At 43.5% G+C, this 24,883-nt stretch overlaps 1 protein-coding gene across 1 annotated transcript; it reads right to left on the bottom strand.

Moving 5' to 3' along the window:
- Positions 1-17,236: 17,236 nt before the first annotated feature.
- LOC134568425 (cyclin-dependent kinase-like 5) lies at positions 17,237-18,160 on the bottom strand. Its single transcript, XM_063427046.1, has one exon. The coding sequence runs from the start codon at positions 18,158-18,160 to the stop codon at positions 17,237-17,239; it is 924 nt and encodes a 307-aa protein (XP_063283116.1).
- Positions 18,161-24,883: the final 6,723 nt, after the last annotated feature.

Here is a 24,883-nt window from a genome sequence, read left to right as displayed (position 1 = left end):
ACCAGGCCAAGAAGGGTTGCACCGCCAACTAAAGTGCAAAACGGACCTCCACCAACCCAGCTCCTCCCAGGGACGATACGCGTCCCGAAAGTGTCCTGACCGCAGAACCACGCAGCGCATCCCCGGGGAGCCCTCTCCCCGACCATGCAAACCAGAACACAGGGTGCATTCGAACATGTGCCATGGGGTGTAACCGACCAGAGCATGCTCCCCACGACCCTCCTGGAGCCCCCAATGTCCCTCTTAGTCAAGGGACCCCCCGTGGCAGGAGGGAACGTCCCTGCAATAAAAGCCCCTCCCCACCATCTGCTCCCCAGCATTGCGCGCAAGCCAAGCGGGCCATATAAGCCCAGCAACACCCAGAGTCACGCGAACTCGGGCCACTGCAGGAAAGCAAGCTGAAACATACGATGCATACTGAAATTTAAGGGGGAGGGGGAAGCGGCGTCCATGCACCTAAGTACTTGCATTCTATTTCAGACGTTTTCTTCCGTTCTTTTTTTTTTTTTTTTTTTTAATTGTTGTTTTGCTTTTCTTTTACTTATTTATTTATTTATTTTTTATGTGAACGATCAATCTTCTTGTATAAGTCATAGTATGCACTGTCTTTTCTTTTTTTTTTTTTTTTTTTTTTATAATTTATTCCATTTGGCAATTTACAGTGTATTCTTTTTTTTTTTTTTTTTTATTGAGTGCAAGAGGACCAGACTGAAGAAAGGAAGGAACAACATATGCACGCGAAGCGCGAAAAGGAGGGGGGAAGCGTACTCACCGGTCGCAGCCTGGCGATCCAAGCCCGGCACTGCGCTCACAGAAGGCTGAGGCGAAGAAACAGCAGTCCCAGCATCCACAGAAGACATCAGCGTTGATCCAGGCGCCACCTGCTGGACGGTCCATGAACTGCAGCAGTATCCTGAGAAGAAGCAGCAGAGAAGATGAGAGCCCACGCCCCAGAGGAGATGGCCGAGGTAAGTGACCTACATGGGGGGGGGGGGGCAGGTTTAGGAAGGGGGGGGGAACAGAGGGGAGGCAGACGGGGAGAGACAGAGAGGGGGGGGGATTACAGCAGAAAAGGGGAAACAGGATGGGAGAGGGAGAGGGGGGGAAATTAGAGCAGATGGGGGGGGGAAAGGGGGCCACCGGAGGGGGGGGGGGTGGAGAGGAAACCAGGCAAGAGGAGGGGGGGGACCAGCCAAGGTGCCCCCCAGCGGAACGGACAGCCCAACAGGGGAAAGAGGGGGGGGGGACAGGCGAGACAGCCCTGGGAGCCTTCCTCACCGGCAGAGGAGGCTCCCGACGAGCAAGGGGATCCCCCCTGGACTCCCCACGGCGGTACCAAGGTACCCCGCGCGGCCCGCAAGGGCCTACTCACCACCACACCACCCCGCGGGCCGCGGGGGGACCCGGACCGTTGCCGGGCGGCCGCCTGCCGCCCGGATGGCTGTAACCGCCGCCCACCGCCCCCGGACCGCAATCCAGCACAGGCGGGCGGGGTGGATGGTGAAGTAAGGAGAAAACATGTGGGCCGCGCGGCAGCCGCACCAGGAGGCCGCGCGGCGGTAGCAGGCCGCATCCCCGGCCTTGTAGCAATAGGCCGCGCGGCAGTGGCAGGCCTCGTGGCAAAAGGCCGTGCCACGTGCGCAGCCGCGGAAGGCCGCAAAGCACAGCAACTGGAGGTAGGCCGCGTGTCTGGAGCCCCAGACACGCGGTCCCGTTGATGCCTCGGGCCCGGGCTCCACCTCATCAACCGGGCCCGAGAAGTGGAATCAGGGGAGAGCCTGGCAGGTGGGTGGGAACGCCTGCCAGTGCTGTTGCGGCCCCCAGGGGCAGGGGCCGCAGGGGAGACCGCAGGGGGTGCTCCAGGGGAAGGCAGCAGGGGGAGGTAGGCCACGGGGGGGGCCCACACCGGTAGCCATACCTCATTAATGCTTGCCCATTGTACCCACAGGTGCCGGCCACAATCCACGCTGCAGCAGCCCTGAGGGAAGCCAGAAGCCTCAACCATCAAGCTGTGTCAATCTGCAGGCCCAGGCAAACAGGAGCAGGAGGACAGGAAGCTGTTTGCTGGCCCGAATCCCAAGTGGCACTGAGGTAAGACCTCCCCCACACTGTCTTACACAGAACATAATCACACCCACAGACTCTTCCCAACCAATCCCATGCATCTATCCCCACACTCCTACATGTGCCCTTGTCCGCTTAGCTGCGCTATCTCCCCAGGGCATGTGTTTACATTACAGCCTAGTGATAACTTCACTGGCCACTCCTCAGATGGCTGTTAGAGATCCTTCCTGGGTCATGGCTGCCTAAAATGCATTCAAACATTCAGTGTCTCCTCCCTCTGCATGCAGACGCTGAACTTCCCTCATAAAGATTTATTGATTAATTTCTATGAGGAGATGCTTATTGGACAGGGCTGTGTTTGACTCATGCTGGCTCTGCCCCTGATCTGCCTCTTTATGTTATTCTGTTGGACTGTCCTGTTTACAGCATGGAATCCTGAGCTGTTTGGACTGATAATTGCCTCTTCCCTTATAACTGTCCCTTTCACCAGATGAGGCAGAATGAATACATCTGCTGTATAAGAAGGGGCACAGTTGACTTCCTGCTCTTAAGCTCTCATTGGCTGTGTGGATCACAGATCTGAAATATTTCGGACCTAGGGACGTTCTACAAAACCTGTGGAGCTATATTCAACTTGCGCAATCACCTTTTTTTCTCGTTTGGTTTACTTGTATATGTAAGTGTATTTAAGTGACTGTACACTTAGGTGTTTTTGCTGCATGCTGCACTATCAGCACATTTTGTTAACTAGCGCCACCCCTTTTTTTCCTTTTTATCTTTCTATACCATTTGTAATAGTAGACAACCCACGGTATTTAAAATGGGGTATGTCCAGTCTTTTTTAGTAGCCACTTAGTCACAAACCCTAGCCAAAATTAGCGTTTATATTAGTTTTTTTGGCACTTTTCACAAATAAACTACCATTTCACCGATGATATTATCAGTATAATACATTTTACTGCTCTAAGCCATATTTTTGTAGAGTAATGTCTCACGAGTACAACAGTACCCCCCAAGTACAGTTTTTTTGGTGATTTGGAAAGTTACAGGGTCAAACATAAGATTTGCCAGTTTCTGCTTTTGTAAATTACTATTGCCAGATTGGCTATGTTGCCTTTGAGACCATATGGCAGCCCAGAAATGAAAATGTACCCCACCATGTCATACCATTTGAAAAAGTAGACATCCCAGGGTATGTCTACTGCCTTTGAGACCATATGGCAGCCCAGAAATGAAAATTAACCCCACCATGGCATACCATTTGCAAATGTAGACAACCCAGGGTATTAAAAACGGGTTATTTCCAATCTTATGTAGTAGCCACTTAGTCACAAACGCTGGCCAAAGTTAGCATTTTTATTCGTTTTGTTTGCATTTTGTTCAACAAAAACGGCACTTTTACTGGTGATTTCGTCATCGTGATAAGTTTTACTTTTTAAAACACACTTTTTACCCTCATGTAAAGGTTTTATGGTGTTTTGAAAAGTTGCATGGTTAAATATAGGGCTTGCCTCACTTTAGGCTTTTTTTATCCCTGTTTTTATTTCTTATGTCATTAAATTTTACCACATATCACCATCTTTTTGGCGTTATTTTACCTGCTGTATCCTATTGTATCCTGGCACCAGTGGTTATATCCTGAAGAGTGGTGGAGTGGAGACATTAAGAAAGGGATTCTCTTAAGAACCTGAATAGTCAGAGCCTACTTTATGTGGCTCAGCAAAGTGTGAGTGAATCAACTATATCTATTTCTGTTTATTTATGTAAAAACAGTATTATGCTATGTATATGTTTTTCTTCACTTAGGTGGAATCCAAATGATGACTTAGTGTTAATAAGTATTTGAAATTATTATTACACTTTTCTTGCGCCCCCTATCTCTATTTTGTACCTGTGTTTTTAATGAGTGTTTTTTAAGTGTGTTTTTTTTTTTTAAAACACTGGGGAGTCGCACTTATATCTTTGACACCACTTCCACACCTTGTATATTTTGCACTTTGTTGTGTAAAGTCTGTTTTAATCTTTAACACAGGCCTTCAGACTGGGGTTGAGGCTGCGCTGTCTGCGGGGGGCACGATGACAATGAAGGTCAGCAACTAACATCGTCATCGCGGTGGCAGGAGTCCTGGCCAGCACAGTCATAAGCAGAAGAAGGTGCAGAGGAGGCTTGGGGAGTCGCAGCCTGCCAGGAGCTGATGGCGGAGGCTGGCTGCTCCGGACTCATGGTTTAACGGGATAGACCTGTCTGTTGGTGAACCACCCAAACAGCCGACAGTGGTGAATAGTTGCTGGCATTAATGATCAATAAAGCTGTGGCCGTTGCCCTTACCCAACATAACAAGGTGTGACGTGTTTTATTGGGCAACGTTGGGAGGTGTTCAGGGGCAGGCTGGGAAGGGGGGCAGGAAGGCAATTGCCCCCTAGGCCGCCCTAAACTCAGGGCTGCCCACACCCAGCAAAAATAGGAAAAATCTGAATCCCCTGCTTCTGGCTGAGGAGTCAGATTTTTCAACTTACCTCACTCTTCCTGCAGTCTGCAGTCAGTGGAGTCGGCCAGCCTCTCCTGATGATGTCAGGAGGAGGGGGCGTGACTTTCACTGCTCTTCTCACAAGACCGCTGGGGAGTCTGGGAGAAGAGCAGAGGAAGTCACGGCCCCTCCTCCTGACATCATCAGAAGAGGACGACTTCACTGGCTGCTGCTGGTTGCTGCTCCTGTTGGCTGCTGTCCACCCCTCCCTGGCCTAAGGTAAGACTCAGGGAGGGGGAAATACACTTTAGTGTTTTTTTTTATTCCCCTCCTCAGCCCTGTCCCCCCTCCTCAGCCCCTGTCCCCCCTCTTCAGCCCCTGTCCCCCCTCCTCAGCCCCTGTCCCCCCTCCTCAGCCCCTGTCCCCATCTCAGCCCCTGTCCCCATCTCAGCCCCTGTCCCAACCTCAGCCCCTGTCCCAACCTCAGCCCTGTCCCAACCTCAGCCCTGTCCCCTTAGTCAGCCCCTGCCCCCTCCTCAGCCCCTGTCCTCTTCCAGCCCCTGTTCCTTACCTCAGCCCCTGTCCCCCCTCCTCAGCCCCTGTACCCCCTCCTCAGCCCCTGTACCCCCTCCTCAGCCCCTGTCCCCTTAGTCAGCCCCTGTCCCCTTAGTCAGCCCCTGTCCCCTTAGTCAGCCCCTGCCCCTTAGTCAGCCCCTGTCCCCTTAGTCAGCCCCTGTCCCCTTAGTCAGCCCCTGTCCCCTTAGTCAGCCCCTGTCCCCTCCTCAGCCCCTGTCCCCACCTCAGCCCCTGTCCCCACCTCAGCCCCTGTCCCCACCTCAGCCCCTGTCCCCACCTCAGCCTTAGTCAGCCCCTGTCCCCACCTCAGCCTTAGTCAGCCCCTGTCCCCTTAGTCAGCTCCTACCTCAGCCCCTGTCCCCTACCTCAGCCCCTGTCCCACCCTTTCCCTGCTCCTTTCCCCCTCTCAGCTCCTGCCCCCTTCCTCAGCCCCATGCCCCCCACCACACCCCATAACATCCCCACTACAGCTCCTCTCCCCCAATTGCAACCCATATTACCCACACCACAGCCCCTTTCCCAAATTGTAGCCATCAACTTGCTTCAGCCCCTATCCCCCCGTACATTTCCTAAACCCCCAATTACAGCTTATACCCTCCAGTACCACCCCCTGTCCCCCACTACAGTCCTGTCCCCTTACGCAGCCCCTGTCCACTGGTTTTAAAAGTGTAAAGTTTGCGTGTGTGTGTGTATGAGTATGTATGTATGTGTCAGTATGTCTGTGTGTGTGTGTGCGTCAGTATGTCAGTGTGTGCGTTAGTATGTCAGTATGTCTGTGTGTGTGTGTCAGTATGTCTGTGTGTGTCAGTATGTCTGTCTGTGTGTGTGCCAGTATGTCTGTCTGTGTGTGTGCCAGTATGCCTGTAACAGTGTCTTTCTGTGTGTGTCTGTGTGAGTACCAGTATGTATCTCTGTGTGTGTGTCAGTATGTCTGTGTGCAAGTATGTCTCTGTGTGTGTGCCAATGTGTCTGTGTCAGCCAGTATGCCTGTGTGTGTCAGTATGTCTGTGTGTTTTTTAGTGTGTGCCAAATCAGCAAGTGTGTGTGCCTGTCACCTGGGAAAGGTGTTTTTACTCTCCTCTTGGTGCAATGGGCCACTTGACTGGATTTGCCCCCCCCCCCCCCCGGGCCTAAGGCTGCCAGCCCTCCCCTGGGGGTGTTCCTGGGTTAGTCAGCAGTAAAGTGAAAACATTTAGAAAGTGATACTTGTGCTTTCAAAGTGCTGAAGAAATATAAAGTGTATAGAAGGTATGAAGTGCATAACACGCCATATGTACAATAAAGTGCATGATACGTATATAGAGTACACTAGGATAAGTATTATAAAGTGTATAGTAAATATAAAGTGCATGAAAATGCCATCTGTACAATAAAGTGCATTACAAATATGTCACATGCCTATATTTGCAGTATATATTAGAACTAGCAACCCATACATAATGGATTTTATAGTGCATGTAGCATAAGTAATTGGAAAATACATGGGCCTGTAGAAAAAACGTCATATGTACCAAACAGGAAAAAATTTGATAAAAACATTGACTTTGAAAAAAAAAAATAAACAAATAAACAAATTAAAAATCCAATGATGAAGTGGTATTAAATAAATGGGTGATATAATATAATTTTGTTTAAACCTCGAGGCGATACAGTGTCAAGTTCATGAATCAAAATGTTTCTCTTTTCAATAACATATTGCCACGGTCACCTTTTCTTGGTAGAGGTGCTGTAAGTGGATGCTTAAATTCCAAGAAATGCTTGGCTACAGGCTGTTGTTGATCCTGAAGAAAGCCCCGACCAAGGGCTGAAACGTAGATTTTTTTATGGAATTAAACAATAAAAGAACATTTTGAATACATCTTAGACCGTGAGTGCAAGCCATTGTTGTATGTACCGGTGTGTATATATATATATATATATATATATATATATATATATATATATATACACGAGAGTCCTGATACCTGCTTTCATGGATATATATATATGTGATCATGGTGAACACATGACCCTGGAGGGCCAGAGTGGTCGGAGCTGCTGCAGGGGGACTGCTTGGCTCTCGGGCAGTCCCGTCCCCCCCTCCCCTCCCCCCGACCATGATCACCATGGAACGCCGGTCCAGGTAAGTCCAAGGGGCCAGGATGGCAGGAGGACGGCTAGGCGTACTATGCCAATTTCCGGTGTTTAGGGTCACCCTTTCAAGGACGGCATAGTACGCCCGCCGTCCTAAAGGGGTTAAATTGTCTGGTCTTGAGCTTCTTTTCAGAAGTGATTTTGTGAATCTCGGGCACATTAAGCTCATGTGAGTGCTCTGATTTTTATTTTTAAGACAACACATAACATTTAGTATATGGAAAAAGATCCCACACGCATGCTTACAATCCAGGTGTTCCCGGTCCAGTGTCTGCAAATCCCAATTTAGCAGATATGCTAAAGCTTGACAAAGGCAGGCCGAAACGTTGCTCCTTTGTTCAAACAAATCTGCTTTTTGCAATATCCTGAGTGCCTGGATCTGAATTTCTTCAACACATAACATATAGGCGCAAATAAAATAATTTATAAAGATAACTCAGGGGAAATAACTATTGAGGTAAAAAAAAAACTGCCCTAAAGTGTTAGGGTGTGTTACAGTGTGTCCACTGTTTATTACATTATGTAAATGCTCACAATATCATTGTACTCTTGGATACTAAATGGCTGTTGTGGTCTATTGTGCATGACAAGAATTCCATAAAAAGTCATGCAATAAAACAAAGTACAACAAAAATAACCGTAAAAAAAAATATGTTTTTCTACATAACATTACTTGAATGTTCCTTTACACAACCACAGTAAAGATAAAACACCTGCACTTTTATCCCAATCAGCACTTACTTCAAAATTTTACTCTCCAGGCATTCATTTGCATACTTGAAAATTTGCATACGTTCTCTGTTAAAATACAGGCGCTTAGAAGCAAAGGACACCTGCAGCCTTGAAAACAATTAAAAGCAGCCACACCCCTTCTGACAGGCTTCTCTCTGCAAGTCACATATACCGACACAGAAGAATATTTATCAAAGCGTTCTAAAAAGTGAGAGTTAAATTTATTATTATTTTGATCATATTTATTAAAGTGATCCTTAAAGTGTTTTCTTATAGTAAATTCTTCAAGGCTTTGCAGAAACTATCCATCTCATAAGACCAACAAATTTACAGTGGTGGAAAAAGTTCTGTCTCTCTTCAGTGACAAAAATGCTGTAAAAATTCATTAATCTGTTGTGTTGCTGAAAAAAAAAGTGTATATTAAAAATGATTGTTAGGGAGCAAAAAAAAAACCAAACAAATGATTAAAAAAAAAAAAAAGATCTATCAGGTTTAATAAACTGCACCAAATATTTGCTAAAAACTTAGATATAAAATTATCAGTAGCACTTTGATAAATCTCCCACTTATGCTGGCACTAATTCAATAACGTGCTAATTCAAAAACAATACATAATGATTTAAAAATCTTACTACTGAGAATATAAATAAGAAGGCCTTTCTTTTACTGTATCTCAAATAAACATCTACTCATGGTAATGATGATAAATGACTGAAAAACCACCAATGGAATTATTCCTAAGTAAATCATTGTCCTTCCAGGAAGTGTGTTGTGACAGGAAAATGGACAATACATCACCAGTGTCGGGTCCTGCATTCAGAAATTAAATGCTAAAAGAGAGTCTCTGAGGAAGTACTTCACATGGTACAAAATACGTTAGCATCCAGTTCCTTTGTGCATGCACATTGTGTCCTTTTTTAATGTTGATTTTGAATAAAGGTCGCATTTTAATTCATTTGATGAAGTACCGTATTTAAGTCCATTTAAGCTGGTGATTTATTATATGTCTGGTGTTGGGGGGGAACCCACCTGTCTGCACTCTCACCTTGTAGGACCATTTGTTGTTTTATTATTTAGAATGCTCTGCCAATACACTATTCAATAATCAATGGCAGGAATATGCGTCTGTAGCAAACACAGCATACTGAAACCCACATGCATGGTTTATATCACAGTTTGTAAACTGATGTAACTTATACTCAAAAGCTCACAGAGATATGCAGGGCCAGTCCAAGACTTTTTGCTGCCTGGGTCTAAGGATGAAATGCTGCATGGCCCGCCCCACCTACAAAACCATTCCCACGACAACACACTCACATCCATTATGTTTTGCAGTGTCTGTGTTTTTGTAGTGGATGTAATGTGTGTATTTTATGCAGTGTGTGTAGTGAATGCATTTTGTGTGTATAGTGGATGCAAAGTGTGTGTAGTGGATACAGTGTGTGTAGTGGATACAGTGTGTGTGTGTACAGTATAATAGATGCAGAGTGTGTGTGTCTCGTGTATGTAGTGTGTATAGCGCATGCTGTGTGTGCAAAGAATGTAGTGTCCGTGTTTAGCAAATGCAGTGTAATAGATGCAGTGTCTGTGTAGTGCATGCAGTGTCTTTCTTTGTAGTGCGTGCAGTGTGTGTGTTGGAAAAGTGCTTGGTGGATGTGCAATTTTTAAAAATTGACTGGGCTTATTCTCCCCTCCCTTCCTCTTACCTGTAGACTCTTTTACCTGGTTGTCCGGTAGCACAGTGGAGCTTGCTGTTGGGATACTGAAGAGAGAACCCAGGCGTCTTATCTTTTACCTCCAGCAGCAGGTCCTCTTCTCTTGATAGCCACGGGTTGCCATTGCATGCATCGAGTGCCATCCAGAGCATTGCCTTCGCAACCCAATGCTCTCACTGCTCATGAGCACCATCTGCTGGAGGTGGCAGATGCGACTCCTAGGCCCTCTCTTCATTGTACAACAGACTAGTTAAAGTGTACAGGCATGACAAAATGCCACCCCTTTCAAAGTGCTGGGCCATTGTCCCACTGGGATCCATGCACGAGGGGGCTCTGGAGATATGTCTCCTTTAAAAAAAAATTATTATATAATGCTGGGCTATGCTCCCTGCCTCCTCTCAGCCTCAAGCTCTCAGCGCTGAACCAAGACCCTATGTGCATAGCTTAGCTCATTAGGTGAGCGCGATCAGCTGCCTCAGTTACCTAGCTTAGCTCAGGAGAGAAACTATTAAAGTTCTCTGAAAGCTTAGAAGATTAAGGGGTGGTGCTCAGTGGTTTCTTTCCATTACTGCTTACTAACTGAAATAACATGGTAGAGGATTTCTAAATTAAATCCTTCTTAATACAGCAATAATATTAAGGAAATAAAAAACTGGAAAATTGCTAAGCCACAATAAAAAGAAAAAACAAAACAAAACCTTGAAATATATCTAATGTAGCCAGCTCAACAAACACATAGCAGCATAGCAGATGTATATGGGCTGTTCAAAATACATAATATGCTATTATTACTGGCAGTTATGCAGTGCCAACGCATTCTGCAGCGCTTTACAATATTATAAAGGGGGGGAATTTAACAATAAATGAGACAATTACAAATTGTTACAGGAACATTCAGTTCATGAGGACCCAGTTAAAACAAGCTTACAATCTAATAGAGGTGGGGTAAAAAAAACCAGAAAGGAAGGGCAGAGTGGTGGTATCAGGTCTTACTTGCAACCAATTCCTCTGAGTTACTTCCGGGATTCCCTCAACCTCAGACTCCGTCCCTCGTTAATGACGTTTATACTCTACACCTCAAAAGGGAACCACACGTTAGGTAAGATGCTTAGACAATTTCGTTCTTACCTACAGATCGTTGCAGACTAAGCTACTATATTCTTGATAACTGTGTACCGAACCGGACTAATTACTGACCTTGCTGCTCTCTCCACGCCTGACCCGGACTTTTCTACTACCTTGCTACTTTCTCCAACGATTTGACTCAGAAATTCTAACTGACCACTCTGATTTGTCTACTCCATTGACTCCATTGACTTGGACTGTTCATTTACCATTCTCAAGTGCGTGGACTTCGCTAAGCATGCAAATAATTATATTACTTAAAGCAAGCTACATTTTAATTGTCCTCTAACTCTGTTATTTTGTTTCAACTCTCCTTCAACTTGCTGCTTGCTAAGACTGGTGCTGTTACTTGTATCCAATTGTATACCATACAATTGTAGAAGTTGCTACCTGTTTCAATTCAATTCAGTAAATTATTTTACTGCTTCAACTAATGTTGGGAACCCTCTGCTAAACATTGCATTTCTGGAATTTCAGCAAATTCACTAATTCACTCCAATGGCTCTCCTGATTATTAAAGTTGGACTTTATTATTTGTCTTATTATAATAAACAAGGACACTCAACTTTCCAAGAATTGCTAACACTTTTTTTTTTTAAAGATATACTCCCAAATTAAATCTGCAGTTGTGTTACACTTTCTTTACAAGCCAAACAAGGGGATTGCAGACAAACAACAAGAAAGAAATGTAGCATATCTGGAAGGTGAGAGTGGAGTGTGCCCCTTTAAGAGAGAGCACAAGAAACAGGATTGTGAAATAGAAATTACTCTGGGATGCCATAAGCTTTTCAGAAGAGATGAGTTTTTGAGGGTCTGCTTGTGCAAGTGAAGACTTGGAGAGAGTCTGATGGGGGAGGCAGGCTGTTCCAAAGAAAAGGAAGTCCTGGAAGCACAAGTTAGCAGTAGGGGTACACGTAGCAGAGTGGAGAGACCAAGAAGAGGCGTACATAGCGAATTAGTGAAGAAATGTAGTGGGGGCTAGAGTTGATTAAAGCTTTATAGGCCAGGGTTAGTATTTTTAATTGACTTCTATAGGATACAGGAAGCCAATGCAAGGATTGACAGAGGGGCAAGGTGTGAGAGGAGTGACAGGAGAGAAAAATCAGCCTTGCGGTAGCATTCATTACAGACTGTGGCGAGGCTGTCTGGTTTCTGGAGAGACCAATCAGGAGAGACTTACAGTAATCATAGCAAGAGATTACCAGAGCAAGCTCCTTAGCAACATCTTGTGTAAGAAAGGGGCGAACACAGGTAATGTTTTTTTTTTTTTATTATTCTTTATTTTTCGAGCAAGTGAATAACAAACTGACGTGTAGAGCCAGGGGCGGGCTGGGAAGGGGGGCAGGGAGGCAATTGGCTAAACCCAGGGGCCAGGGCTGCCCACATCCAGCAAAAAAATTAAAATCTGAATCCCCTGCCTCTGGCTGAGGACTCAGATTTTTCAACTTACCTCACTCTTCCTGTAGCCTGCAGTCAGTGGAGTCGGCCGGCCTCTCCTGATGATGTCAGGAGGAGGGGGCGTGACTTTCACTGCTCTTCTCCCAGGACCGCTGGGGAGTCTGGGAGAAGAGCAGAGGAAGCCACGCCCCCTCCCCCTGACATCACCTGGCTTAAGGTAAGACTCAGGGAGGGGGAAATACACTTTAGTTTTTTTTGTATTCCCCTCCTCAGCCCCTTCCCCCCCTCCTCAATCCCTGTCCCCCTCCTCAGCCATTCCCTGTCCCTTAGTCAGGTTCTGGTCCCTTAGTAAGGCTCTGTCCCACCCTTTCCCTGCTCCTTTTTTCCCCCTCTCAGCTCCTGCCCCCTTTCTCAGCCCCATGTCTCCCACTACAGCCCCATAACATCCCCACTACAGCTCCTCTTCCCCCAATTACAACCCATATCACCCACACCACAACCCCTTTCCCAAATTGTAGCCATCAACCTACTTAAGCCCCTATCCCCCCCTACATTTCCTAAACCCCCCAATTACAGTTTATACCCTCCACTACAGCCCCTGTCCCCCACTACAGCCCTGTCCCTTTACTCAGCCACGGTCTACTGGTTTTAAAAGTGTAAAGTTTGGGTGTATGTGTGTGTCAGTATGTCTGTGTGTGTGTGTGTCAGTATGTCTGTGTGTGTGTGCGCCAGTATGTCTGTGTGTGCGTGCAAGTATGTCTCTGTGTGTGCCAGTTTGTGTGTGTGTATGTCAGCCAGTATGCCTGTGTGTGTGTGTGTGTGTGTCAGTATGTCTGTCTGTCTGAGTCAGTATGCCTGTAACAGTGTGTCTTTCTGTGTGTGTCTGTGTGCCTGTCAGTGAGTGTGTGCGTGTGCCTGTCAGTGAGTTTGTGTTTTTTAGTGTGCGCCAAATCAGCAAGTGTGTGTGTGCTTGTCATTGAGTGTCTGTTTAGGTGACTGCTCCCCCTGCCCCTCCTTTCAATCACATGGGAAAGGTGTTTTTACTCTCCTCTTGGTGCAATGGGCCACTTGACTGGATTTGCCCCCCAGGCCAAAGGCTGCCAGCCCTCCCATGTGTAGAGCCACAACAGCACTTCCACGTAACATAATAACATGACATATACAATACAAGACAGCCTGGTGGTACAATTCGCTAAATTTTATAATACGAACTGATAGGTTATAGTCAGGTGTGTGACTAGATTTAGGGGGAGTGTGGGCCACTCGTCTAGGTGAGTATATCAGCACTCCACTTGATAAACCGGAAAGCCAATAGAGTAAAGGTGCCTGGGTCGTGGTGGTTAAGTGTTTTCTATGAGTGTAGTCTAATCTGAGTTCTAATCTGAGATCTGTAAGTGTGTGTCACTGTTGGGTTCTATGTAGTGACTAGGTCACTGTTCCGTGGAGGTTATTGGTTGGCTTGGCGGAGGCCAATTCGGTTTACAGTGTGCTGTTTTCTAGTGAATGTTGCTTTAATTAAGCTGGACTAGGTTTGATGGTGACGTGTAGTAGTTTTGTGAGATTCTAGGTGTATATGTTCATTCATGTAGGAGCTTGGGTGCATTACATAGCCTATCTGGGCTGGTAGGGTGCCGGCATGAGGGTAGGTTTCTCTATTTGATTGTGTGGTGCAATTTAGGGAGGTTGGGCTCCTATGCAGGTTGTACCCCGTTACCCTGGGGTGATGAGGGAGGGGTAACGGGGTACAACCTGCATAGGAGCATATCAGTGTGGTCATATTGAGAGGCTGATGTAGCTGGTGGGAGTTGGCTTGAGTCTTGGCTCCCCTTTTCTCTCCGGGTGCGAAGTTCGCCGTGGTGCGTGCAGTCTGGGGTTGGGGGCTGGGTGGTTGTGTTAAGTTCTCAGAATGTTGGGGGAGTCCCAGCATCGCCAGCAGTGCTGGGCCATCCTTAGGGTCAGTGGCCTTGTAATCTTGTCCATCTTTTGTTACCCCGAGCGTCACTGGTGTCGCCCATTTGTAAGGGATTCCTGCTGCGTGGAAGGGATGGGTTAAGGGTTGCATAGTTTTGCGCCACATTAACGTTGCCTTCTTAAGTCCTGAAAAAGGAAAGTTTGCATGTTTCAAAGTCATAGGGTGTATTTCCACATAATGCAGCTGGCAGTGCCAGCTTGTTGGACATTGTGTGGCATCACAATATGAGGTCCTGAGGAGCTGCATGAGGAGCTTTTGGGGATTTAGAGATTCTGTATACCTCGTTTAATCCAAAGGTTTTTGCCTGTCTTACTGGCAACACTGTGGCCACTAGACATCTAATAAAATTAGGTAGCTCTTCCAATGGTATTGACTCCTTTACCCCTCTGATCTTGAGGTTCTTGCGTCTGCCCCTGTTGTCACGTATGTTTATTTGTCTGGCCATATTTGCTTGTGTGGATTGCAGTTGTTGTATACTGTTTTCCACTGTATGGAGGCTCTGTCTCAGATCTGTTACTTCGTCCTCTGTCGCTTGAGTGCGTGCAGTTACCGCTTGCACTTTGATAGTGAGCGTCACCAGATCTGCTTCCTACATCTGCCTTAGGTTGTGTTGGAGGCCTGCCAGCATCATTTGAATGTCGCTTTTGGAAGCAGATGCACAGTCCTGCGAGCCCTGATATGGCTTGGGGGCTATCTTGTGGGTCCCCATATTCCAATGGTAGTTTTTTAACTTTGAAAGAGTAAAACCATTGACAAGCTCGTTTAGGGGATCAAACCTACTTATGACCCTCTTTAGCCCCAATTTTGCTAAAACAAGCTGCATTCCCTTACTGTTTCCCTTAGTCAATGAGGTAGTAATTTTGGATGCAGTTCCTGAGGTTTGGGATTCAGATGCCCATTCCTGCATCTTCTGTTTTTGAATCTGCAATATGCTAAATGTGATACAGATACGAGGAGGGTGGTGGTAACATTTATGTTGAGAGCTAAACTGTGACATTGAATGGGCAGAGGGAGATAGGAACACTGGCATGTACATGAAGTTTGGAGTAAGTAACACTTCTAGAAATGGATATGGTCACTCTGGGAATGAGAAGGGAATACTGTCATGCTGGGAATGAGAAGGTAATATGGTCATGTTTGGAATGAAATAGATAGAATACGGTAATGGGTTCTGTATCCCGCTTCTCATTTCCAATGTGACCGTATCCTCTGTTCATCCCCAGCATGCCACAGTATCCCCTTCTCAAAATGTCACTAAAGCTCTTCTTCATGTTAATGTCCCCATCTTTGCCTCCAATGTTCTATGTTAGTTCTTTCAACTCCAATCTCAAAAACAATTTGAATAACTACCAGGGAGATATGCCAGATTACTACAGACAATATAAAATCTAAAACAAAATGTAGTGGTTATGGTGCTTAGAGTACTTCTTTAACAGTTACATTTAAGAAGAAACACTAGGATAATGGTTAAGAGGAAACATTAGGGTATTGGGAAATTATGGTTAAGGTTATGTGGACTTGGACAGGGGTATAAACATAGATGGCTATCTGCACCCAATATGTTGTTGACTGCAACTCTAATGACTCTTAGCCACGTGAAGTTACCCACTACCAGGGATAGGCAACCTTCGGCACTCCAGATGTTGTGGACTACATCCCCCATGATGCTCTTGCACCCATAATCCTGGCAAAGCATCATGGGAGGTGTAGTCCAAAACATCTGGAGTGCCGAAGGTTGCCTATGCCTGCTAGACGTACTATTATTGTCACACGGGCTGCATATCACTTACCATAGTGATCTGCAACCTTTTTGAGCCACTGCTGACTGACTTAGATGGAGAGCAGTTAATTCCCTTCCCTGTAACTTCCTTGTATGTTGAGTAATTGCTCTGTCTCTAAGCAGTGCAGAAGTGCTTGGGACAGTAAGCAGAGATTGCCATGGATCCTCATACTAGGTAATTCCTGGGGACATGTAGCTTTTATTAATTAAAAACCAAAACAAAATATCTAATGCTGTTATAATACGATTACAAATCTGATACAAATGGCTTATCTACTAGCATATCAGCTATCCTAAATAGTGACCATGTGAAGATCACACACCCTATTACGGGAAAAAATATGGCCAATTTTCACAATACAGAATCAAAAATATATTAACATCTCCTAAATCAATTATCGAAAGTCTATAATTTATCCTTATGATAAATTATATATTTGTTGCTTTTTATATATATATGTTGCTTTAGGAGCAATTATTCGTTTATGTGAACTTGTTATAACAGCTTCCGTATCACACTCTATTTTTGGCTTGATTTAATATTTTTGGATAAGATTTCATATTATTAAATATTTTTAGATACACTTTTAAAGTTTTGATAATTTGAATATGTATTGATAAATATTTAGATATTTTAATATTTTTAAAAAATAATTTGAAAATCTTGTCCAAAAATATTAAATTGCAGCTTTTAGTGGAAGCTGCACAAATGTACAAACATATAGTGGCCATGTCTGAATAATGAAAAGCACAGTAATTTAACTCATAAGCAAATTACACATGCACAAACCAACATAGAGTTATATGTACTTATTTGTAATTATTTTTAGCAAATCACCATTTATCTAATGTTAGCTTTGATGGACATGCTGAATTCTCAGCTAATAATCACGTCTGTTGAAGTCATTCAGAATTGGCTCTCTGGTTCTTTTCTTCATCTAAAAGAGGTCCTCCTCTGCTGAGGTCTTAATCTAAAATAAGTGGATGGATCACCGTAGATCTCTTAATGTAGTTTTTGTGAGATAATATAACAGATCTGCTCAGTGGGTGATGTTGGGCTTGTGCATATGGTAATGGTTGGCTTCTGGCCCTTGTTGTAATGCACTTCTCAACAGTTAGTCCTAAATCAGTGTTTTTTTTACATGTACTGGCTTAGCAGAGATATTTTGTACATATTTTCCATGTGCTCTGGGTGTCTGATGGAAAGATTGTTTGCACATTTTCTGCTGGCTTGAAAGGGCATTTTTCTGAGAGTTCAGTTTTTAAAAAATTGTTATTGCCTTGAAACTGTCCTGTCAAGTTGACCCAAGAGTCTCTGCAGACAAAATACTGGGTGTTTCAAACACTCTTCTGACAGGCATCTTTCAGATGGTCTAAGTTGCAACAAATTCTTCAGGAGATCAAATAAAGTACTGCTTATAACGCCCTGGTATCTGTTTTCCAAAGAGTTAGAGCTGCTTACGGCTGGGAAGGACGTTCCATAGAAAAAAGGATTTTTGTGGAAGATAATCTGCTGTTCTGTTGGTAGTGGTCCTAAAACTTTCTGTATTGCCAAAAGCTGATCACTATGACTTTTGCCAGGAAACAGTGTCTTCCCATCACTGAGTTCTCCTATGATGCAGCCTACTGACCACATATCAGCTGCTTTTCCATATGGTGCCCCGACAATGATCTCTGGGGATCGGTACCACCGAGTTGCCACATAGGAGTTTTGGACATTGCTGATCTCTGACATTTTTCTTGCAAGCCCAAAGTCACAGAGTTTGATGGTGTTATTTTCACTAATTAAAACATTATCTGGTTTCAGATCTCTATGTACAATATTATTTTTGTGGCACCAGTCTATTGCCTTTATCAACTGGTATGAATAGTTGTTAATTTTATCTGCTGGAACTCCATTAGGCATTTGTTGTAGCACGTCAATCATAGATTTTTCAATATACTCTAATATAATGTATAATTCTTCCTTACTTCTAAATGCTTCTTTAAACTCAACTATGTTTTCATGTTTCAAAGATTGAAGCATTTGCAGCTCTAGCAGTGCTTCTTCGAGATCCCTACTGTCTTTAAATTTCTTTAGGGCCACAATTTCTTTTGTTTCAATGTTTCTGCCCTTAAACACCATTCCGTATGATCCTTCCCCTACAAGGGCAAGGATTTCAAATTTTTTCATGCTATTAAGCTCAGGAATATCCATGATGGCAAAATCTCTGCCTGAGATCTACCTCTTTTGCTAACAGCACGTTCCCTAAATTCACTCTAAATTTTTGCAAAGCTGGTAAGTGTGTTAATAGCTGCACTGTGCAATGTGGTGCAAGGGGCAAAGAACACCGCGGGCATCGTTATCATATCATAGTTAACATAATGTTTGGTTTGCTCTGATCATTCTCAGCCAACACAGGATTGGTGGGTTCAATATAGACACACCCACTATTAACTACATTTACATATGCTGTTTATTTGTATGTAGCATACTGTGATCAATACAAGTACGTGAATGGCTGGGGGAAGCAAAAGATATAAAGACTGACCGTGTATTAATCTGTGCATATGTAAACATATCAACCAACAGTCCTAAATGTGGTGGAAAGGTCCTGATTTGTAACTCTTGTCCCAGTCTTGTTCCATGGTATCTTGCTTCTGGGGACACCAAAAATTTCTTGATATGCACTTGTGCTATGCTTTGAGCTTAGGGCACTCAGCCTCTGCAAGAACACCTCATGAATTTTCTGTGTATGGGCAGCAGAGTGCATTTACTGCATGTTCGCACACTCTCTAAAGTGGGACCAATGCACCAGTGTCTGTATCAGAGGATTACACACAGTACCCTGGTATGGGGCCTGATCCAGCTTAGGACCCCAAACAGGGCCCTATAGAATGTATTGGTCCAATTGCGAAGATAGCTATATCTCCCTAAACCAGACTGCATTGACCAGTGTCATCAAAGTGGGTGACTTATTATATAGGAGCCTGCAGAGCACCTCACTGTCCTCCAGCGTTACCATGGAGCTGCTCTAACTGGCAGCTGAGGTTTAGATGTGAGCCAGTATGTAAACAAGGAGGGAATCGCATGCTGTAATACATGGCAAGGTGGGACTGCCTTTGGGGGAGTAAAGGATACAGGCAATATGATATTTATGATATTTGTGGCGAGTTACTGTGGAGGGAAGAGGCAGGGGATCTGCTTTATTTGGATCTGACTGCGTGCGTCTCCAGCTGTTTGTCAGTTTGACACTTTATGTGTATCTATGTGTGTGTGGAGCAAAATCACTTTGTTTATGCAGCAGTCACACAGCCTACCTGCACACTTCCTGAAAAGAGTTAAACAAAATTAACTTCCTTTAACAGACTGAGAGTTTAATTTAGAATTTTGTATCTCCTGCTCTGTTTATTGCCTGCTAGAGACTACCGCAGATTCCTGTCTGTGATTAAATGATCAAAGCACCATAGCCACTTTATCACACTATAGTAGAGTGCACTGTGTTCTAATAGTTTTACTTCCTACCTAGGGTCTGCCTTAGCTTAGCCTGGCAGTGCAGCACTAACCTCATTGGTTGAGAACTTATACACTTAGGCAATAAGCTGACCGTGTACTGCGGGCTTTATCTCAGGAGAGCAAGTGGATGCTTCTATTAGGAGCTTCTGGCTCTATGAATGGATGGAAAAACAGTGTGACTACTTACACTGGGATCCAAAGTATGGAGCAGCACATATTCACAGGTTGCACATACTCCAGACTTAGCTCAGTGAAATTGCATAAAACAGAAGCTAATTATATGACTGTCTATTTAAATAGCCGAACTCTACAGATACGTTTCATGTTGTAACACAATTTTCTGTCAAGTTGATAAAGACATGTGTTAACAGTTAAAACATAGCCTGTGGTTGTTATGGTGCTTGGAGTGTTCCTTTAACAGAACAAGAGATAAGAACATTTCAATAAACACACTGTGCTGTAAAAATGCAACTTTTTTTGTAAATGCAGTGTTTACATGAAAATGTCAGCATGGACATACTATACTCTCCAAAACAACTGCTTTAAAGGTCCACTCCACACCCCAAAAGCACTTCAGCTTGACGGATCGCGCGTGCATGGGGGACCAAGTCGGAGGATTGGTTATTTCCCTGTGAACTTAAAGTCTCTTCTGGGAGGAAAGGGGGAGAAACTTACAAAGGCTGCAGTCATAAGAACTGCAGCTTTTGTAATCTATTTGAGATGATACTCCCAAATACATAAACATAAGCATGTATACGTGGGTATACGTGGGTATACCTTTAAACAATATTTTCTTTTTGCATAGCCAACAATTTGGTGTCTACCTTTAAACAAAACACAGAAAGATACACAACATAGTGCAAACTGTAGTTAGTTAAAGGAAAAAGATTTTATAGAGAAATGCCAATTGGCAACTCACACTTTTCTGAGCTATTTAATCTAGCTCAGATTCTTGCGCCTTACGGTCTGTTTAGGCGGCCCTCTCCCTTCTTCGTATTTTTGCGATCCAATCCTATATAGGTATAGAAGGGGATATATAGTGCAGTATTGTCTGTGCTATAAGTGGTATATAAAATAGTGAATTTTTTACTCACAAACCCAGAGCCGGTATTTAGGCTCACTTCAATGCGTATATGTGATTAAGGACCACATTCCTTCTTTATATCAGCAGGAACAAGCCATAAGTGTATAAAAGTAAATTATTTATTGACTCTATTAAAATTGATTCAATAATAGTAAAAAATCTTTAAAATATAACACTTATTCGACTAAAAGTCCAAAAAAGTCTCTTTGCTCACTTTTGCTCCAGAACGCGTTTCGCCAAAGAGCTTCTTCAGCTGGAAAAATCTGTGTTGCTCCTGTGGACCTCTTTCCTGCTTTAAATATCCTTCTTGATTGTAGATTCAGCTGTGTGGGCTTGAATTTTCGCGGGTATTCTCCATAGAAACGGAGATACCCTGCGTTGCAAGCCTCCTTTGGGTCTGTTTACTTCCTCATTGTAAGCCGATATGTCACTTCCGGTTTTGGCTTTTTCGGGGCTGTGCGTTCCACAGTGCATTCCACTTAACTATATATTATTGTATATACCATTTATAGCACAGACAACACTGCACTATATATTCCCTTCTATATCTACATAGGATTGGATCGCAGAAATACGAAGAACGGAGAGGGTCGCTTAAACAGACCCTAAGGCGCAAGAATCTGAGCTAGATTAAAAGCTCAGAAAAGTGTGAGTTGCCAATTGGCATTTATCTAAAAAATCTTTTTCCTTTAAAATACAGTTTGCATTATGTTATGTATCTCTTTGTGTTTTGTTTAAAGCTAGACACAAAATTGTTGGCAACGCAAAAAGAAATAGTATTATTTAAAGGTATATTTAAAGGTATACCCACATGTATTTGGATCTCTCCATATCTGTTTCAATTTACACATAAGCGCTTCACCGGTACTCCTTTCTATTTTTTACCACTTCTGTTTAAAAGATATTCACAGTGATATAGCAGCTACTTATATCTGACATATATAGAAATGATAAAATATACACTACTCAAATAGCGCTAATACTTTCCTGTTTATTATATCCATGCATGTATTCATGGGGGTATATCTACTAAACTGTGGGGGGGGGGAGGTTGGGGTTGGGTTGGAAGAGTGGTCCTTTAAGCTGTAGTTGTTCTGGTGACTATAGTGTCCCTTGAAGCTAAGGACGTTTTGTTGCTATATTCCTTTATTCATGTAATGTCTCAACACACTGTAGATTATAGATGTAGTTTGTTTATTCCTATAAAGGTTGGTGCAATAAAAATAAAAATAATGATACAAAACTAATTTACAAACATAATTTTCAGTTAGTATAGACATTTCTTAAGGAACTCCGCTTCTAATGCAATTAATAGATAAAGCATGAAAGAAACTTCACACCCCTAAAGCACTTCAATTATTTGATTGGCACATTTGTAGCAATTGCTGTGTATGCAGTGGCGTAGCTAGAGATTTTTCCGCCTGGGGCGAACTCTGATTTTGCTGCCCCCCTCTCAATACACAACTAAAAAAATTACAAAACGTCTAATTGTATTCTGATATTAATATATGTACCCAGGACATACTTGAAAACGAGAGAAATCTTAATGTTTCCTGGTAAAATATTTTATAAATAAATAAAATATATAAATAAATAAATAATATGTATTAATGTCAAAATACATTAACAATGAAATGATGTATTATATATGTATTATATATGTATAATATATTAGTTACATGCTTTAATTAACTTATAATATATTATACATATATATTACCTGTATCATATATTTTTAAAAACTTTAAATCTTAAAAAAGTTTTTCCACTTTGGTTCACTGCTTGACATCTCAGGTAGTCCCCTCTTAAGGCAGAGCTGCAGACAGCCATGTGATTGCGAGACCCTCACGATCACATGGCCCGCGAGGGCCAGACTGTCAGCAGGGGAACTGCCTGGCATATCAGGCAGTCCCCCCAGACCAGGAACGAGGATTGTCCGGCCAGGAAAGTTTGTCTGGCCAGAGGGACTAACGGTCATTAGGGTGAACCATGCCGCCCTAACAGTGTTTAAGCCCGTAGTGTGCAGGGCGGCATAGTACGCCTTAACTGCGTTAAGGGGGGCAAAAGGGGGCCAGGGACCCTACATGTATTTTTAACACTATAAGGCCAGGAATATGTTTGTGTTCCTGACCCTATACTGTTCCTTTAATATATACACATACACAGCACAGATATAATCTGCAATAGTGAGTATACTAATTTTAGCACCAACACGTTAATTGTTAAGTTTTAACACTGTTTTTAATTGCTTTCATCACTTATTTGTGTATACTCACTATGCTCTTACTAGGATTTAATTTAACACCTTTTATTTTTAACACTAGTACTATTTAATTTGTCCCCCACATTTTAGCGTAGGACCCACCGATATTGGGGTACTTTGAAAGTAGTGGTGGGCTTAACAACATATGGCCATATGGTGGAACCAAATCCCCATATTTATTCTTAGATAGGCATTTTAGTAGCCTTCTTTGTATTATATTTTTTGTAGTCTGAGTGCGCCGCAACTATTTATTTTCTCATTTATGAAGTTTGGTCACTGCGGCAGCACCTTTCATGCAAAATGCAGGTCTCGGGTGTGCCCCCAATCCTTTCTCTGTAAACATTAGCTGACAGACACACACTGAAACAAACCCACACTTACTGAAACAAACACACACACACTAACACTTACACACTGGGGCTGTTACACAAACTCACTAGCTTATATACACTTATCTTTTTTTTTTTTTAAATGATATATAAATTAAACAAGTTCCGACCAGTGGCCAGGTGTTGCTGTCCAGTGAAACTGACCAGCCTTCTCTCTTCACAACCCTTGGCCGCTGGGATATGAATTCATCTATCCCAGCACAGCAGCCCTTTACATAAAGTGATTGGCCGCGAACCGCTGTCGCTCCTCGCAGCTCACATCCCCTCTGAGCCTTTCACTTCGCCTCATTTGGCCGGCGCATCTGGAGGGGTAAGAGAGAGTGACCGTCCGGAGAGTGGTTTTATGTGCTTCCGCCGGTCACACGGACGTCATTGCTCCATTAGGATGGTAGTGCCGGCCTTGTCTGATGCCCCCCCAAAAGGTGCCGCCATGGGCAGTCCCCTCCACCCCCCCTCGCTACGCCACTGCGTGTATGCACCGATTTGTCTGAGCAGGAAGGAGACTGTTATCACCAACAGTCTCCCTGGGGTAGAGTGGAACAGCGGTGAGATGGATTTCACCACTGAATAAAAAAGTAAGTAATCTTTATTATTTTGTTGTATAGTGGGGGCACCTGTCACCCATGTGCTTTAAGAAACACTCCGACGTTAGATCAAATATTGGCTTTTAATTCTGAAGTGTTCCTTTAAACACATGCAAGGAACAAGTAAATTAAAAAGTACATTTATATTTACCCAATCTTCCCAAGGGAAAAAACTCCTCCACACAAAAATAAATCCACATGGTGTAAATTTCCAAAGAAAGCAAGCACAATTTAATGTAATAAATCATAGAGAGGATGTAAACCAAAATGCCAGATGTTGAGAAAACACCAAAATAGCGTGTGCCTTCTATGGCACTTATTCAAATAGGTATAGAGAATAATTAAAGGTGCTAGACTTTCAAAGGAAATGTCAGGAGCTGGAAACTCCACCCTGACCTGAAATTGGCTACACCTACCAGGAGCCTCTCATTCTGGTCTGGGGTGTCCGATCTCGTCACATAAAGAGTGGAACTGATTTATAGGTTGATAGCAGCCATTCTAAGACTACAGTCAGTTTATATACAGTATTATGACCCATACAATGTGCAGTCATTTTCATTTCAATTTCAAGTCCACACACAAGTTGCATGAAACTGATACTACAATGGAGAAAGTTAAACGTATTCCTGTTATATCCATTTCAGGTGACAGTGTTATAGCTGCAGTGATTCATTCCAGTTACAAGTCACCTTACGACGAAAGAAAAAGTACTCTCTCCACCATAACCGTTCCAACCTCTAACCCCTTAAGGACCAAGCTTCTGGAATAAAAGGGAATCATGACCTGTCACACGTGTCATGTGTCCTTAAGGGGTTAAAGGCTTGCTGTTTGGCTTTAATAGACACTCCAGCAGGCACATTGACCCTATATAAATGCTTTATGTAGGTAATACAATAAAATTAGAAAAATAATCACTTGTAAAGCTGAGAGCACCTTTGAAAAACAAAAAGGGGTACCATCAAGAAGTGTAGTCTTTGGCATCAGAAGAGAGAAGTACAAAATCGGTTCACAGTAGCCTTATCACAGTTGCTATCTGGTCACTGAGAGCACTATACATAGTTTAGTATAAGATTTTTTTTTATTCAAGGTTACATATCAAGACCA

Source organism: Pelobates fuscus, chromosome 1 (assembly GCF_036172605.1).
Source record: "Pelobates fuscus isolate aPelFus1 chromosome 1, aPelFus1.pri, whole genome shotgun sequence".
Classification (NCBI taxonomy): Eukaryota; Metazoa; Chordata; class Amphibia; order Anura; family Pelobatidae; genus Pelobates; species Pelobates fuscus.
This window is presented reverse-complemented; position numbering and strand designations above follow the sequence as displayed.

Coding starts and splice junctions, on each gene's coding strand:
- LOC134568425 (XM_063427046.1), bottom strand. CDS start 18,160: ATGGATATTCCTGAGCTTAATAGCATGAAAAAATTTGAAATCCTTGCC.